This window comes from Candida oxycetoniae (genome assembly GCF_023343755.2).
Source record: "Candida oxycetoniae strain CBS 10844 chromosome Unknown scaffold40, whole genome shotgun sequence".
In the NCBI taxonomy this organism is placed as follows: Eukaryota; Fungi; Ascomycota; class Pichiomycetes; order Serinales; family Debaryomycetaceae; genus Lodderomyces; species Lodderomyces oxycetoniae.
The window spans coordinates 100348-116674 of record NW_026055415.1 but is presented as its reverse complement, the minus strand read 5'-3'; the positions used below and the strand labels follow the sequence as shown (position 1 = coordinate 116674).

The 16327-nt window shown below is 46.5% G+C and overlaps 3 protein-coding genes across 3 annotated transcripts; 1 reads left to right on the top strand and 2 right to left on the bottom strand. All coding sequences in view use genetic code 12, as the record gives it.

Annotated features, from left to right (window-relative positions):
- Positions 1-321: 321 nt before the first annotated feature.
- Positions 322-7545, top strand: MYO1 (myosin 1; the record flags this gene model as incomplete). The annotated part of the gene is made up of 8 exons (XM_049323546.1): positions 322-325; positions 391-1673; positions 2353-2435; positions 2809-2829; positions 3194-3217; positions 3699-5658; positions 5758-6871; positions 7046-7545. The coding sequence occupies 8 exons, from the start codon at positions 322-324 to the stop codon at positions 7543-7545; spliced, it is 4989 nt and encodes a 1662-aa protein (XP_049180658.1).
- A 673-nt stretch (positions 7546-8218) lies between these two features.
- Positions 8219-9387, bottom strand: MAS2 (mitochondrial-processing protease subunit alpha; the record flags this gene model as incomplete). The annotated part of the gene is made up of 2 exons (XM_049323545.1): positions 8219-8394; positions 8484-9387. The coding sequence occupies 2 exons, from the start codon at positions 9385-9387 to the stop codon at positions 8219-8221; spliced, it is 1080 nt and encodes a 359-aa protein (XP_049180657.1).
- Positions 9388-10494: 1107 nt separating this feature from the next.
- On the bottom strand, positions 10495-16275 carry KGF56_002327 (ERG11; the record flags this gene model as incomplete). The annotated part of the gene is made up of 5 exons (XM_049323544.1): positions 10495-10632; positions 10707-12162; positions 12258-13257; positions 13751-14557; positions 14772-16275. The coding sequence occupies 5 exons, from the start codon at positions 16273-16275 to the stop codon at positions 10495-10497; spliced, it is 4905 nt and encodes a 1634-aa protein (XP_049180656.1).
- Between the last annotated feature and the right edge of the window lie 52 nt (positions 16276-16327).

The window sequence follows — 16327 nt, the reverse complement described above, 5'->3', positions numbered from 1 at the left end:
ATAGCCCGTCTCGTCGAGAGACTCACCTCGGAAATGTACTTGCTCATGGAATCGCCTCTACCTATCACTTGGAAATTGAAAATTGAAAATTTTCAATTTTCAAAATTGAGAAAAGAAAAGAAAAGAAAGGAAAAAAGACTACTGTGCTTCTTCTCTCTTCTCTCTCTCTTCTCTCTCTTCCCTCTCTTTTCTCTTCCCTTCTCTCTTCTCCCTTCTCTTCTCCCTCTTCTCACCACTCCTCCTTTTCTATGCCCCCCCCTATTATTGTCCTCCAGGACACAGACACTTCCCAAGGCAAGGGCCAGACCATCTCCAACATCAATGCGTGTCTCGCCATCCAGGACACGTTAAAGCCTACACTAGGCCCCTTGGGCCTGGACATCCTCATAGTCTCCGACAAAACCACTATTTCCAACGACGGCGCCACGATCTTGAAATTGCTCGATGTCGTGCACCCCGCGGCCCAGCTCTTGGTGGATATCTCCAGAGCACAAGACGCAGAGGTGGGCGACGGCACTACGTCCGTCACCATCCTTGCAGGAGAGTTGCTCAAAGAGGCCAAGGCGTTTATCGAGGAGGGCGTCAGCACAACCGTGATTGCCAAGGGCTACAGAGTGGCCGCTGCACTCTGCCGAGAAAAGATTAAAGAGCTCTCCATCACTATCCATGGCGATGCCTCATCACTTGAGAAATGTGCATCCACGGCCATGTCGTCCAAGTTCTGCAACTCGCCGTTCTTCACAAAGATGGCCGTCGACGCTGTGGCCAGCGGCGACTATGCCATCAAAAAGGTTAGCGGCGGCGCCTTACAAGATAGTCTCTTCATCCCAGGCATTGCTTTCAAAAAGACCTTTTCGTATGCCGGGTTCGAGCAACAGCCGAAACTGTTTCTCAACCCAAAGATCCTCTTGCTTGATATCGAGCTTGAGTTGAAGCAGGAGCGCGATAACGCAGAGGTGCGTGTGAGCAAGGTCTATGAGTACCAGTCTATTGTGGATGCAGAGTGGCAGATTGTATTGACAAAATTGCACCATATCTGCGCCCTGGGCGCAAATATCGTGCTCTCCATGCAGCCCATTGGCGACTTGGCCACTCAATACTTTGCAGATAGAAATATCTTTTGCGCAGGAAGAGTCGCCAAAGAGGACCTCCTCAGGTTATCCAAGGCTATAGATGGCACGGTGCACAGTGTGTGCAGCGATTTCACACTTGGCACGTGTGCCAAGTTTGAGGAGGTGCAGATCGGCAGTGAGAGGTACAACTTGTTTACTGGCACCCCGCATATGGCGTCCACCTTGATTCTCCGCGGCGGCGCAGAACAGGTGATTGCAGAGGTGGAGAGGTCTCTCCACGATGCAATCATGGTGGTGAAACGGGCCAAGACCCACCACCATATAGTTGCCGGCGGCGGCGCCATTGAAATGGAGCTCTCGAAACACCTTAGAGAGTACTCGAAAACAATTGCTGGCAAGCAGCAGCTCATCATCGGCGCGTTTGCACGCGCGCTTGAGGTCATTCCAAGACAGCTCTGTGAAAACGGCGGGTTGGACGCTATAGAGTTGTTGAACAAATTGAGAAGCGCCCATGCAAAGGGCGAGCTCTGGATGGGCATCGACTTTGAAACAGAGTCTATAGCAGATAATATGAGAGGGCATATCTGGGAGCCCTCTCTAGTCAAGATCAACGCTATAGACTCGGCCACAGAGGCGGCTACAGTGATCTTATCCGTAGATGAAACTATAAAGAGGAAGTAAAAAGAAGAGGAAACTAAGAGTGATTAAAGAGAAGACTAATAGTGATTAAAGAATTGTTGGTGATACTTGAGAATTGTTTTGGTAATTAATTTTTGGTGATACTTGAAAAGAACTATTTTGGTGATACTTGAAAAGAATTATTTTGGTGATTACTTGAAAAGAACTATTTTGGTGCTTTTTATTAATTTTGGTGCTTTTTATTAATTTTGGTGCTTTTTATTAATTTTGGTGCTTTTATTAATTTTGGTGCTTTTTATTAATTTTTGTTTCTGATTCTTTTTGGTGCTTTTTGTTTCTGATTCTTTTTGTTGTTTTCGCGTTTGACCCTTTCGCGCTTTGTGTATGTCCCAAAGCGGATTAATTCATTGTATATAAACCACCACCCCAGCTCTCTCTCTCCTCTCTCTCTCAGCTGTCTCCTCCCTCAGCTCCTCTCCCACCAGCTGTCTCCTCCTCCTCATGATCTCTGAGTACTTTAGCGACTACCTCGATACGCTTTCCCGTCTCGAGGTATCCTCCTCAGTCAACCCCGCGATGATCGACTTGCAGCCCGAGATCCAATGGTTCATGCGGCCGTTTCTCCTCGACTTCCTTATAGAGCTCCACTCCTCGTTCAAACTACAGCCACAAACACTCTTTCTCTGCATCAACATCATCGACCGGTACTGTGCCAAACGCATTGTTTTCAAAAGACACTACCAGCTCGTAGGATGCACGGCTTTATGGATTGCAGGCAAATACGAAGACAAGAAATCACGAGTGCCCACCCTCAAGGAGTTGTGTATCATGTGCCGGCACGCTTATGACGAGGAGATGTTTGTGCAGATGGAAATGCATATCCTCAGCACCCTCCAATGGGCCATTGCCCACCCCACCTTGGAAGAGTGTTTACAATTGAGCGCACCAGAAAAACAGGTCCTCACACTCGCACGCTTCCTTTGCGAGTTGTCCTTATACGATCGGTTCTACTTGTCGGTGCCGACAAGCAAGGTGGCCACCACCGCCCACCTCCTAGCCTGCTCAATGGCCGACCGGCCTGCACCCAGACGGCTAGACCAAACGACGCGCAAAATATGTATCCAGTTCATCCTCCTGCTCACAAAAGTGACAGATGTGCTCACGCGCAAGTACACAAGTGTCATCCACATCATACGAAAGTTCCACTCAAAACATTCCTATATCATAGAGTTGATCAATGAGAATACAGATATGCTCCACTATGCAGATACCCTACTCCAGGAGCAGAGTGTCTACTCCAGCCCTCACTCGTTGTTTAGTAGTTACAGCGTGGACAGCGACACTAGTGAGCGAAGCGACACTAGCGAGCGGAGCGAGCTAGTGGCGACACTAGTGAGCAAAGCGAGCTAGTGGCGACACTAGTGAGCAAAGCGAACTAGTGGAGCAGTATGTAAAGCGATACTAGCGACTAGCGACACTAGCGAGCAAAGCGAGCTAGTGGAGCAGTATGTAAAGGGTAGTGAGTAGTGAGCAGTGAGCAGTATGTAATAGGCAGAGAGTAGCGACACTAGCGAGTAGTGACACTAGCTCGCTTTGCTCGCTAGTGGAGTAGTGAGTCGAGAGTATCCACGCTAGAGCGTTGGTAGCTCTTCAAAAGTAAATAGAAAAAAGAAGGCACTACCTTGTTTACCATATTTACCTTATTCACATTGTTTACCTTGTTTCTTCTTTCTTCTTTCTTCTTCCTTTCCCTACTTCTTTCCCTACCTTGATGTCACTTTGGGTGCCGTATCATGACCACTACTGCAAAGGGGAGGTGATCGAGTACCTTACTAGCCTGGTGCGCGTCACTGTGGACTCTACCCCTCTAGAGTTCCCGCTCGACTCTGTCTATGAGTGCAATCCCGCCAAGTTCGACAAGTGCGAGGATATGGCCGAGCTCACGCACTTGAACGAGCCGTCTGTAGTGCACAACTTGCTCCTCAGGTATAACGACGACCTTGTGTATACGTATTCCGGGTTGTTTCTAGTCGCCATCAACCCGTATAAAGAGTTGCCGCAGCAGATCAATAGTTCCAAACCCCATATCTTTAGCATAGCAGAACAAACGTATAGGAAGCTATTAAGCAACAACACCAACCAGAGCATTTTGGTCACGGGCGAGTCGGGCGCCGGGAAAACAGAAAATACCAAAAAGGTTATCCAGTACATCTCCAACACGCATCTCCTGGGCAATATCCATGACCGCATTCTCCAGGCCAACCCGATCCTAGAAAGTTTCGGGAATGCAAAAACAATCAAAAATAACAACTCTTCGAGGTTCGGCAAGTTTATAAAGATCTACTTTAGTGGCGGCAAGCTAACAGGAGGCAACATCGACTATTACTTGTTGGAAAAGTCGAGGGTCGTTAGTCAGAGAAAGGAGGAGCGGAATTACCATGTGTTTTATCAACTTCTAAAGGGATATGATTTGGGTGCTCTTTCGTTGGATAAAGAGGAGACGTACCAATACCTCTCTCCTGAAGGTGATACCCCCATAGACGATCTCAAGGAGTACCACCATTTGATGCAAGCGTTTGATATAGTCGGCTTCACCAAGGAGGAGGTGCACTTTATCTTTACCATTCTAGGAGCGATTCTCCATCTCGGGAACATCACCTTCTCCTCCATGACCTCGGAAAAGGCCAACATTAGTGAGAAGGAGCTCCCCATTATAGCGCAGTTGCTACAAGTACCTCTTTCCTCACTCAAAGAGAGTTTCCTTTCGCCCAAGGTGAGAGCAGGCAGAGAGATGGTGACCATTTCACGGCGTCCGCCCGAAGTGAAATCGGCCATTGATGCATTTGCCAAACACCTTTACGAGAACCTCTTCCAGTACATTATTGACAAGATCAATATCAGCCTAGAGAGCAGCCACACGAGCGGGCCGTTTATAGGAGTGTTGGACATTGCCGGGTTTGAGATCTTCGACATCAACTCGTTTGAACAGTTGTGCATCAACTATACAAACGAAAAGCTCCAACAGTTCTTCAACCACCACTCCTTCATCAATGAACAGAATGAGTATATCCGAGAAAACATTGAATGGCAATTTATAGATTTTGGCAAGGATTTGCAACCAACTATAGACCTTCTTGAATCAAAGTCACCCATGGGGATCTTCAAACTACTAGATGAGGAATGTATCATGCCCAACTCCTCTGACGAGCTGTTCATCAACAGGTTGAACCTGCTCTCTAGTGACAAGTTGATACACAACAAGTTGCATAATGGGTTCATCATCCAACACTATGCAGGCAGTGTGGAGTATACTTCGCATGGCTGGGTGCAGAAAAATACCGACCCCATAAACGAAACCCTTCTCCAGCTCATGGCCACCTCGTCCAGCCCATTAATGGCAAGCCTCTTTTCCAAAACAACTACAAAGTATAGGTTTTCTTCTCAAAAACATAAGGAGCAACTACAAGAGTTGATGGTGGAGTTGCAACAAACAGAACCTCACTTTGTCAGGTGCATTCTTCCAAACTTGCAAAAAAAACCTGGTATCTTTGATAAACGCCTTGTTCTCAACCAGTTGAGATGTAATGGGGTCCTTGAAGGGATACGGATCACTCGTGCTGGGTACCCGAACAAACTCACCTTTGACGAGTTCTATCTGAGGTACTGGGTCTTGTGTGAGGGAGATGCTCCTTTAAAGGCAAAGTGTAGAAAGGTGCTTTCGCACTTGGATGAGGGCACTTATAAAGTGGGCATTACAAAGATCTTTTTTAAAAATGCCATCCTAGCGCAGTTGGAGCTGATGAGGGAGGATTGGATTAAGGGGGTAGTGACGAGGTTGCAGGGGAAAGTTCGGGGTAATGCTTTTAGGAGAGATATGGTGGGTAGAGTGAGGGAGATGAATGCGGCTAAGGTGATTTCTAAGGTGATCCAGACTCAGAGTCTGTGGGTGAGGTTGTATATTAGGTTAGGGGAGGTGGAGCCAAAGGCTCCACTTGAAAAGGTGAGCGCTCTGCTTCCAGCTGCAGCTCCTTCCCCCTTGCTGGAGATAAAGGCTCCGCCTTCGGCTACGCCTTTATCTCCTTCTATGGAACTCCTCCGAGCCAACTACCTCCGCGCCGAAAACTACGCCATCGAACTCCAGAAAAAACTAAACAAACTCCAATCCTCTCGAGGCCTCAACCACTCCACAGACACAGAGCTCAAACTAAAACAGTCACAAGCAAGAGTTTCTCAGCTAGAAGAGAAATTGGCCAACTTGATAGGAACAGACCTCATATTCAGAGGCGTGAGTCCTGAGTTTGTCCAGATCTACCAAGATACAAACAAAACACTTAAATGCACTCGCGAAGAGCTTGGCACGTCCAAAACAGAGATCTTGCGATTAAAGGCTTTGCTTAGAGAGTCTGAGGACGAACTCTACCAAGTCAAACAACAAAAGTCCAAAAGTGCAATGGACAAGTACGAGCTGGAAATGGCTACACTCAAAGTCAAGTACGACAGTGCACTCTCCAAGAACAAAGATCTAGTGGACACCAACGAGCTTTACAAAAAGAGGGCAGAGGAGTATTTCAAAAAGTTGGAGTTGGCCGAGTCTGCAGTGGCACTTGCCAAAAAGCACGAGCAGCTTGCGCAAAAAGAGATGGAGGAGATAAAGTCCAGCTTGCTCTTGGCAAAGGAGGAGGCACGGGCCTCCCAAATCATGTTCAGAGAACAACTATCCAAAAGGGAGCAGTTGGAAACAAGGGTTTTGGAGTTTGATAAAAAGGAAGCTTTTTATAAGCAAAAAGTTACTGATTTGGAGGAAGAACTCTCGTACCATGTGCAGAACTATGAGAACAAACAGTCGTATGAAATGTTGAGGGAGGAGATGCGCAAGTTGAGTATAGACTTTAATAAAAGGGTGGAAAGAGAAACCATTTTGATAAAGGAGAATAAGCAATTGAAAATAGAGGTTGAAGAAGCTCTACTGGAAAAGAGTAGGTGTGAAAAGGAGATGGAGGAGATGGCCTTGCGCCAAGAGCAGCTAGAGCACAGGCTCAACAAGTCGATGGAGATGAATAAATCTCTCGAGGCAAAGACTATAGAAGATGAACGCAGGATAAACAATATGGAAAAGGAGGCATCACTACTAAAGGAACAAACACAAAGCCTTACTGCTCGTCTAGAGTCTTGTCTTTTTGAGATTGACTCGCTCAAAACAGAGCTTTCTCAAGGTGTCTCCGCCATTCACGAGAAAGACCTCAGTATCCAGCTCCTCCAGTCAGAGCTCTCCTTTCTAAAAACACACCTTGCCAATCAAAAAGAAGAGGCCGAGGCCGTCAAACAAGAACTAGGCCAATCCCAAAAAGCATCCTCCTCAGACTTTAAAGAACAACAAAAGATCCGCAACAATCTCCTCCTAGCCAATGAGGAAAACTACCACCTCAAAAAAATCAATACGGAACTACACTCAAAAGTAAAGGACCTAGAATACAAACTCTATAGCAACAAACAAATCAACTACTTGGAATCCAGAAACAAGTCGCTCTCAAATGAGTTGGCGCTGGCGGTACAGGAGAAACACGATTGCGAAGTGACAATCAGCGCCCTCCAAAGACACGTCAAACAGTTGGAGTCGCGTGTGGCGTCAGAAACTCAATTGAGCAAACGGTACAATGATGAAAACTTTGACTTTCAGAATAAAATCAACCATTATAAAAGTAGTATAGAGATGATGCATTTGGAGAGTCTGGAGAGGGAGTTGGAGATGAAGGGGTTAAGAGAGGAAAATAATCAGTTGAAAGAGGCTGTGTTGAGGTTGGAGAGAGACACTCTCCACTCCACTATCGAGTGACACTATCGAGCGAAGCGAGATAGTGGAGCAGCACTTACTAGCTGTCATCAACACTTTATCACTCCACTATCCAGCAGCACTTACTAACTGTCATCAACACTATCGAGTGACATAGTGGAGCAGCACTTACTAGCTGTTATCAGCACTTTCTCACTTCACTATCGAGCAGCACTTACTAACTGTCATCAGCACTTTCTCACTCCATTCGAGCAGCACTCACTATCTCTGTAAACTTGCTAGTCTCGTTAGATTAGATCGGTAGACTCGTTAGAGTAGCTTTGTAGGCTCATTATACTATATTGTTAGACTCGTTAGACTATATTGTTATACACTATCCCGCTCACATCTATCTACTATCGACTAGACGAGTAAACGAGTCTAGTCTCTCTCGTCTAGTCTCACTTGTCTAGTCTCACTTGTCTAGTCTCACCTCCACTATCTCGTTTCACTCGATAGTGTCGTTTCACTCGTCTAGTCTTGCTCCACTATCTCGTTTCACTCGATAGTGTCGCTCGATAGTGTAGTCCCTAACCCCATTTTCCTAAGCACCCCCCTTACATCCCCAAACTGGTTCCTCCTCCCTTGCATAGCAATCGATGGTCTCCCCTTTAAAACCTTCTCGGCTACTCCCCTCAAATCAGCCACTCTCATCCCCTCAATCTTACCTATCATCTCATCTATACTCGTCACCTTCCCTTGACACTGCACCTGCCGACCCAAATCCTCTAACCGCGCCAATTTGCTCTCCATATTCATCAACACTGAACTCTTGAGCTGGTTCTTGGCTCGCTGCACCTCCTCCTCCCCAATCTCCCCCTCCACTAACTTGACTAGCTCTTGCCCAATAATCTCCCCGGCAATGCCTCCGGCTTCAGGCTCCACACTCAACGATATCCCAAAGAGGCCACTGTCTATATACGAATGGTTGAAACAAACACAGCTCTCGACATAATGACACCGGTTCAACACGTTTGTGTAAAGTCTCAGAAACATCCCTTTCCCTGGACCCCCGGCACTGAACGAGGACCCGCCACCAAGAAGTTTCTGTAATGTCGCTAACGCATACAAATCGTCATCCAATAACCCCGTGGTCTGAAATGCAACTTGCATGTGGTAAAGCTCGGGCTGGTTGGCATAAAGCGGCACTTGGTGGGGGACACACACCTCTCCCCCAATATAAGAACCAACTCGTTCCCTGGCCTTGCCTGATGGAGATCCATTGAACTTTTCCTCCACCATCCTGATGGCTTTCTCCTCTGGTACACCCACCATCGCCACCACTATATTGCTTGGCTGGAAAAACTCTCTATGGTACTCCACAACATCACTTCTCCTTAGGTCTGGAATTCTTTCTCTCTTGATGAATAGAGAGTTCCCTAAACCGCCCTTATATGCAGCCTCGTGCAACTTCTCCGAAAGCAAGATCTGCGGCTTATACTCCAACTCTTGCACCTCGTAATCCGCAGTTTGCAACGCTTCCAAAAACTCTCTCTCGGTAAAGCGCGGGTTCTGGATAGTCTCTGCAAGCATATCCATCATACTCTCCACATCCTTGTTGAAAACACTTGCTTGGTAGATCATCGACTCTCGTTGCGCACAACTCATATAGTTGCCTCCGAGCTTCTGCAACTGCTCCATCATCTCGACTCCAGAATAGTTTCTCGTCGATTTGAAGGCAAGCCGGTCGTGGATATGGCTAAGCCCTAACGTCGAAGAGGTTTCATACCTCGACCCGCCATCAATGTATGCACCTAGCGCTGAAAAATGGCCCGGCGTAGAGTCGGTAACCACTCTAATGCCATTACTCAAATGTGTCACCACAGGACTATAAAGCCGTTTCATAAAAAGAATAGAGAAGAGAAGTAGAGAGGAGAGGTAGAGTATTGATGTTTTTTTTTTTTTCGATTATATATCAATCAAGCTAATTTCTCTATGCTTCTCCCTATTTATTCTCTCTTGTACAAACTTGTTAGACTCGGTCTCTGCGATCCTGGTCAAGGTGGCCTCCCCGCTCCTAAATGATAGCCCAAGACTCTGGATTATCCTCTTCTCTGTATTGGGCATAGGCTCGGTCTCGTTTGTTGCCCAACAGAATAGTCCGGCTCGTGTACTTTTCATGCCGTCCTCCACTGGCGTTTGCCAGTTCTCAACAAGAATCTGCTCTACTGTACCCAATGTCGACTCGTGCCATCGCACGGTCGTCCCATTCGGCGCCGTGCTCAACGTGGAGTAAAGTTTCGTGCCTCGTGCTGACAGCTGGAGAATCGCTTCGGGGTGAAGAGAACTCATGCAGAAAAAAAAAAAGAACACTTGAGGAATACTTTTTTCTTTCAATGATATTTCCTCAGTTTCCAAACTACAAAATCGCAATCTCCTTGGTAACTCATTATGACGAGCCAGAGGCTTGTTATATAAACCCGGCGTATATTGTGTCTAAAGAGCATCTTCTTTATAGTGTCTACAAGTCCCTCCAAAGCTACCTAGACGGCTCAATGCAAACAAAGTCTTTCAACACAGAGATTCTCCTAAACTTGTCTCCTGTAAATGTCATCTCGGACGCAATAAACAGGTTCGGCATGAAGGGGAGTGGTACTGCCATAAGGGTGAAAGTTGGCGAGAATGTGGAGGAGACAGATGTACTGGATATAGAGTTGTTCCATCTATGTAATGAACATGAGGTGAGGGGAGTTTATAAAATAGAGGGGACATCTCAGGGGGAATTGACAAGGTTGGCAATAGCAACACTATCGTGCAGAGCAACACTATCGTGCAGAGCAACACTATCGAGCGCAGCGAGATAGTGTTGCGCAACAGTAAATAGCTATCAACACTATAGAGCCACTATTGAGCTACACTATAGAGCTACACTATAGAGCAACACTATACAGCTACACTATTGACCAACACTATCCCGCTCTGCTCAATAGTGTTGTATTAAGCTAGGTGCTTTTACTTTTGATGACAGTGAGTCTGCTCCACTAGCGAGCAAAGCGAGCTAGTGTCTCGCTCTGCTCTATAGTGTTGTATTAAGCTAGGTGCTTTTAATTTTGATGACAGTGAGTCTGCTCCACTAGCTCGCTTTGCTCGCTAGTGTCTCGCTTTGCTCGCTAGTGTCGCGGTCAGTACCTATACGCAAACTCCTTCAATATATAACTCTTCACCTTCATCTCCCTCTTCACCGGCGACTCCTCTATCTCGTCATCTGTCTTGGAAACATCAAATCCATCAAGGGTCTCTCCATCAAGGGTCTCTCCATCAAGGATCACCCCTTGGTTGTCCTTCTTTTTCTCCTCCCCCCCCTTCACCGGGGACGTCTCGGGTACCTCCGAGTCCTCAATCAAACTCGAGTCCCATACATCATACTTGCTCTCGGTGCGCACTTTCGGATAATCCACAGACGGCGGGATGATAAAGTACCTGCTTGACTTTAACAATGTCATATCAAGATGCGTATAGAGTTTCTGCAACTTCTTTGTCGCTGGCGATACTTCTGTTGCCGAGTTTACAAGCCGCGGCCTCTTTGGCGTCTCGATATCCAGTTCCGATAATGACCGTTTCCTCTTTGTCTCATTCGGATTGATCTTGCCATTGCACATCTTTCTCACCATATCCGGGTCCTGGATTGTTCTTCCACAGCACGTTTCCAAAACCTCTATATCCACCACTAAATCTTTCGGTATCTCATTAAGCGTGGTCATGATCTCTCTTCTTGGATCAAACACTTTTTGAAACTGAAATGCAAGATTGGCCTTTTCCAACTCATCTTCAAAGTTCTCAGGGATCTTTCGCCCGGTGCACCGCATGGCTATGGCGATTTTGCGCATGCTCGTATACCGCGTCACATACAGAATAGCCGTCTTCAAGCCTATCCCGGGAATCCCCTTGGTATAATCACACCCGGACATCATCGCGGCAAGCCGCAACTGGTGCTCCGAAAACCGTCCTAAACACGGCATCCCCTTGACCTTGTGGAAATCATTCTTGTTCACAACTACACAACTAGAATCGTCCTTCAACTTTGTGATCAATCTCTTACACCCAAACACAAGCAAATCGGAGTCCTCGCTAATGATCCCGTCAACAACACCAGTCTTTTCCAAATACACCATTTGTGGATCCGCCTCATACGGCGCAACTATATACTTCACATTCATCTCATCCATCTCTTCCATTACCAGCTTCACCATTTGAAAACTGACGCTTGTGGCTTTGACATACTCTTTGGATGCTAAATGCTTTTTCCCTTCTCTCAAATACCTTTCAACCTTGAACTTGGCTTCTTGTCGCATCCTTAACCGGTACTCGTTTGTGGCAGCTTTGGTGGCTAAGCTTGCTCCGTCAAATACCATGTACGGGGTTATCCCGAAATGTTGAAGCATCTCGACTCGTTTTCGAATATAGTTGATATACTTTCGTGTAGGTATACCCTTATAGAGCTCCTCGGCACACGACACGAGGGACCGGTGCATCCACCCGTACGCATCCACGGCCAATGTCTGGCCACGGAACTTCTCAAGAGTGCATGGCTCTGAAATGCTCTTTAAAAGGGGCAACAACCCTTGAATGCCCATTGATTTTAAAGAGAAGAGGTGGGTGTTTATGTTTATATTTTTGCGCCTATAGAAATGGACATGTGCACGCCAGGGGCATTGGCTACGTAACCAAGATCAAAACTGGCCCACGGGTGAAAGTACCGAACCCCAACTCCATACCCAAGGCCATTGCTACTGTCTATTAAAGTCGTCCCGTAAAGCCGGAGTGGGTGCACCTCCTTTTTGGCAACTCCGAAATACGGCATTTTCGAAAACACGGTACCCAGAATCTTGTAGTCAATACCATCTCTTTTAAAGGTTTCCTCTGGGAACTTCCCGGCAGCTTCGCCGTGAACATGCACGGTGGTATCCAAAACCGTCTTATACACATCAATACAAACTCTCAGCTTGAAAAACTCGTACACTTTGCTCTCTTTGATAGATGCACATTCACACTCCACCACAGCGTCAACACCATCCACTGCAAAGGTGTCCCCATCCACTGCAAAGGTGTCCCCATCCACTGCAAAGGTATCCCCATCCACTGCAAAGGTGTCGCCATGATACTTTACATTGTGCCAGTGCAATTTGCTCACTATACTAGACTTGAGAGATCTAGAGCGTCTCTGGTATATCGACATCCCAACAAACGCTTCCAACATTCCTTTCCTAAGTAATCCAATTGTGGCCCCTGCTTGATTCTTGCACTGCATATCATTACTGTACGCCATATCCATCACCATCTTGACCCTAGGGTCCTTTAAGCACGTGCCAAACTTGACCCGTGTCAATAAACGGTCATACGGCTTGTATGGGTTATAGTCTACCCCTAATGATACCTCTTCCCCATTCTCTTTGAAAGCTTCGTGGCCCACTTGCACATTGAGATACTCTTGATCACATCTGAGATATATGTAGTTGTTCTTCACCGGTTTGGTGGCCACATCAAATATCACTTTAGCAGGAATGCACTCAAAACCATGAGGCACTGAGGGTACGGAAGTGGATATGTCCGGCTCTACCCGGACCTTGATGGTCTCAAATATACCTGTACTGCGTAGCTTTTGTGCAGACTCGTGGATCCTCTGGCACATCTGCGCTAATGTGCAATCGGCATTGCTCAATACAGGACTCAATAGCTTCCCATAGAAGGAGTCGCTAAACGAGTCCGAATCATTCACTAAGACTTGCGAGAGGAAAACAGGCTGCGTGTTCATGATAACGACACTATCGAGCAGAGCGAGATAGTGGAGCAGACTGACCAACAGTTGGTTTTCTTTTTTTTCTCACCATCACTATCGAGCAATACTATCGAGCAACACTATCTCGCTCTGCTCGATAGTGTTAGTAGTATGACTACAAAGTATGACTACAAAGTGTTGCTCACTATGGAGCGGGGGTAATAATGTTAATAGTGTTATTTACTGCTAGCTCAATAGTTCTATTTACTGTTGTTAGCTCAATAGTGCTATTTATTGTTGTTAGCTCAATAGTGCTATTTATTGTTGCAACACTATCTCGCTGCGCTCGTTAGTGTTGCTTATCTACTGTTGCAACACTATCTCGCTGCGCTCGATAGTGTTGCTAGCTCGATAATGTCGCCCCATCATACGCCAATTCAAGCACTTTCCAATCGCACTCTATATTCTCCTCTTGAAATATCTTAACCACACTTTGTGCAATATCCTCATACTTGTCTGTTGCCAAACACAAGATCGTTGGCCCCGCACCACTTAAACAGATCCCACAAAGCCCCTCAAACCTTTCAGGAACAACCTCTTTCAAAACTCTATCCAACCCAGGTATCAACACCGTTCTATATGGCTGGTGGAGCTTATCCTTCATTGCCTCGTATATCATAGAGTGGTTGGGCGGGTCCTGTGCCAATGCAGAGGTGAGAATAGCTATTCTCTGCATGTTGAAAACCACATCTTCCCTTGAATAGGACATGGGCAACACTGCTCGCGACTTGTCTGTACTCACCTCAAAGCTGGGAACTATCACTATACACTTGATCTTCTTGTTCCAGTTGTACTGGAAATACTCCACATTCGAGGGAATGCCTTCACTCTCTTCTTCTTCCCTTATATATGATCCAACAAACCCGCCAAGCATTGCTGCTGCTACATTATCAGGATGCTTCTCGATCATCAAACAATAGTCCAACATCCTCCTCTTGCTCAATCCTAGCTTCCCAATCACATTGCCCAAGTACACCCCGGCAACAATAGCACTGGCACTTGATCCTAATCCTCGTCCCAATGGGATCGGGTTGTGGACTTTCACTCGAGTACCCGTGGGGAACCTGCTCACCCCATGTCTCTCAAGAACATACATTGCCGTCTTGGTAATCAAGTTCTTGTCGCACTCTAAAGGCACCTTCTCGGCAAGATCTCCGGTGTAGGAGAGCTGCGCTCCGTACACAGATGCATCCCCCGATACATCCCCCGATGTTTTGCTCCCCTCGTCAACGTCCACCTCTACAGTAAGATAAAGCTGCAACGCTACACCCAACACATCGAACCCAGGCCCGATATTCGCCGAAGAGGCTGGTACCTTGATAACAAAGTGCATTAAAAACTATTTATAAAAATACTGAGTGATGGTTCTTCTTCTTTTTATTTTTCTTTTTCTACATTCTTTTTCTTTTTTCCCAGAGGATTTCTGCAGGCAGCTCAGGAAGTGTCACCATACTCGTGTAATCTACGGCCGGCACATGGTCGCCCTTCAACTTCCACTTCATGTGGTATACAAAAGTGGTCAAGAGGGTTCCTAATTGCACATATGCAAACTGCTCTCCAATACATCTGTGTCTGCCCCCACCAAATGGCAAGTACGAAGAGCCTACACCTTTAGACACTTTACCGAACCCATAATCAACCTCGTCTGCATCCTTAGAAGGCATGTTGGCCTCGTCCCATCTGTGTGGGTCGAATGTCGATGCGTTCTTGTAGTACCTCTCACTGGTATGCGCATACCCTGGAGACACCAATACATGGTGTCCCTTGGGAACAACATACTTTGTTCCGGGCACCACCATGGGAGACATGACTTTTCTAAAGATCGAGTGCAATGGCATGTGCATTCTCAAGGTTTCCTTGATGGTGTTATTCACAAGCGGCATCTTCTGCAAGTCCTCGTACGTCAAGTCGCTGAGATTGCCCCCCTTTGCTAAAAGGGCTTCTTGGATCTCTTGATAGAGTTCCTCTTGCAACTCTGGCTTCTCCCCAAGATGCAACAAGAACCACGCAGAGGTGGACGCACTTGTGTGCTGTCCTCCCATCAATACCCCAATCAACAAATTAGCAATCTCCTGGTCGGACATTTGCACTCCGTCCTTATACGTCGACTTGGTCATCAATGAGCTGATCAAGTCTTGGTGCTCATCAACAGTACCGGTTTCTCTTCTCTTTGTAATCTCCTTCATATAGGTGGAAGAGATCTTCTTTTGTGCAACATCTCTTCTCCAGTAATGGGGCAATGGCAAGTGAGGAAATACAAAGTTCACAGGGGTAAACCCTTTATCCAAGTCGGAGTACAATTGTGCAAACAGCTCATCAAACCTATCTCTCATCTCCTTACCCATCAACGAGCGCGAGGCTGTGAATATCGTGATCTCAGGTTGTGTCTTCATCACATCGGCAACTCCGCTACTCCTCTTGTCAAGACTAAATGCTTCGTTATTGGTAAAGTACTTTATGATCTCCTCTCGAATCAAAGGCACATACTTTCTAAACGAGTCGGTGGTCAAGGCAAACTTGGCAAACTTTTTCTGCTCCATCAACCGCGCGTTGGAACAGTCATAGATAACACCTTTGCCAAACACAGGCGTCGTCAAATGCTTATACGCCTCCTCGGCAGAGACCTCAGACAACTTGGCATTCAAGATAAACTCATGGCCCTTGGGACCTAAATAAACAGTCATAACACTGCCCATAAGCACAAACGCAAAAACGTCTCCATACTTTTCTCTGCACTGTTCAAAAAACACATATGGTTGCAGACCAAACGGAACAGCTGACCCGATCCAAGGTATCCAGTAGAAGACTAAGGGGACACGGTCTTTTCTAAACGAGTAAACCAACTGCCACACTAAGTTGTAGATAAATGGAACAACAATTATAAATGCTACTTGCTGCGCTGTGGAAAGCGCTTGGAAGTAGCTGTATCCAGAGACAAGTAAATCTACAAGCAACATCTTAATAGTATCAAGGACTAACTCTTCTATTTCTCAGGGTTTTGCTCACCGT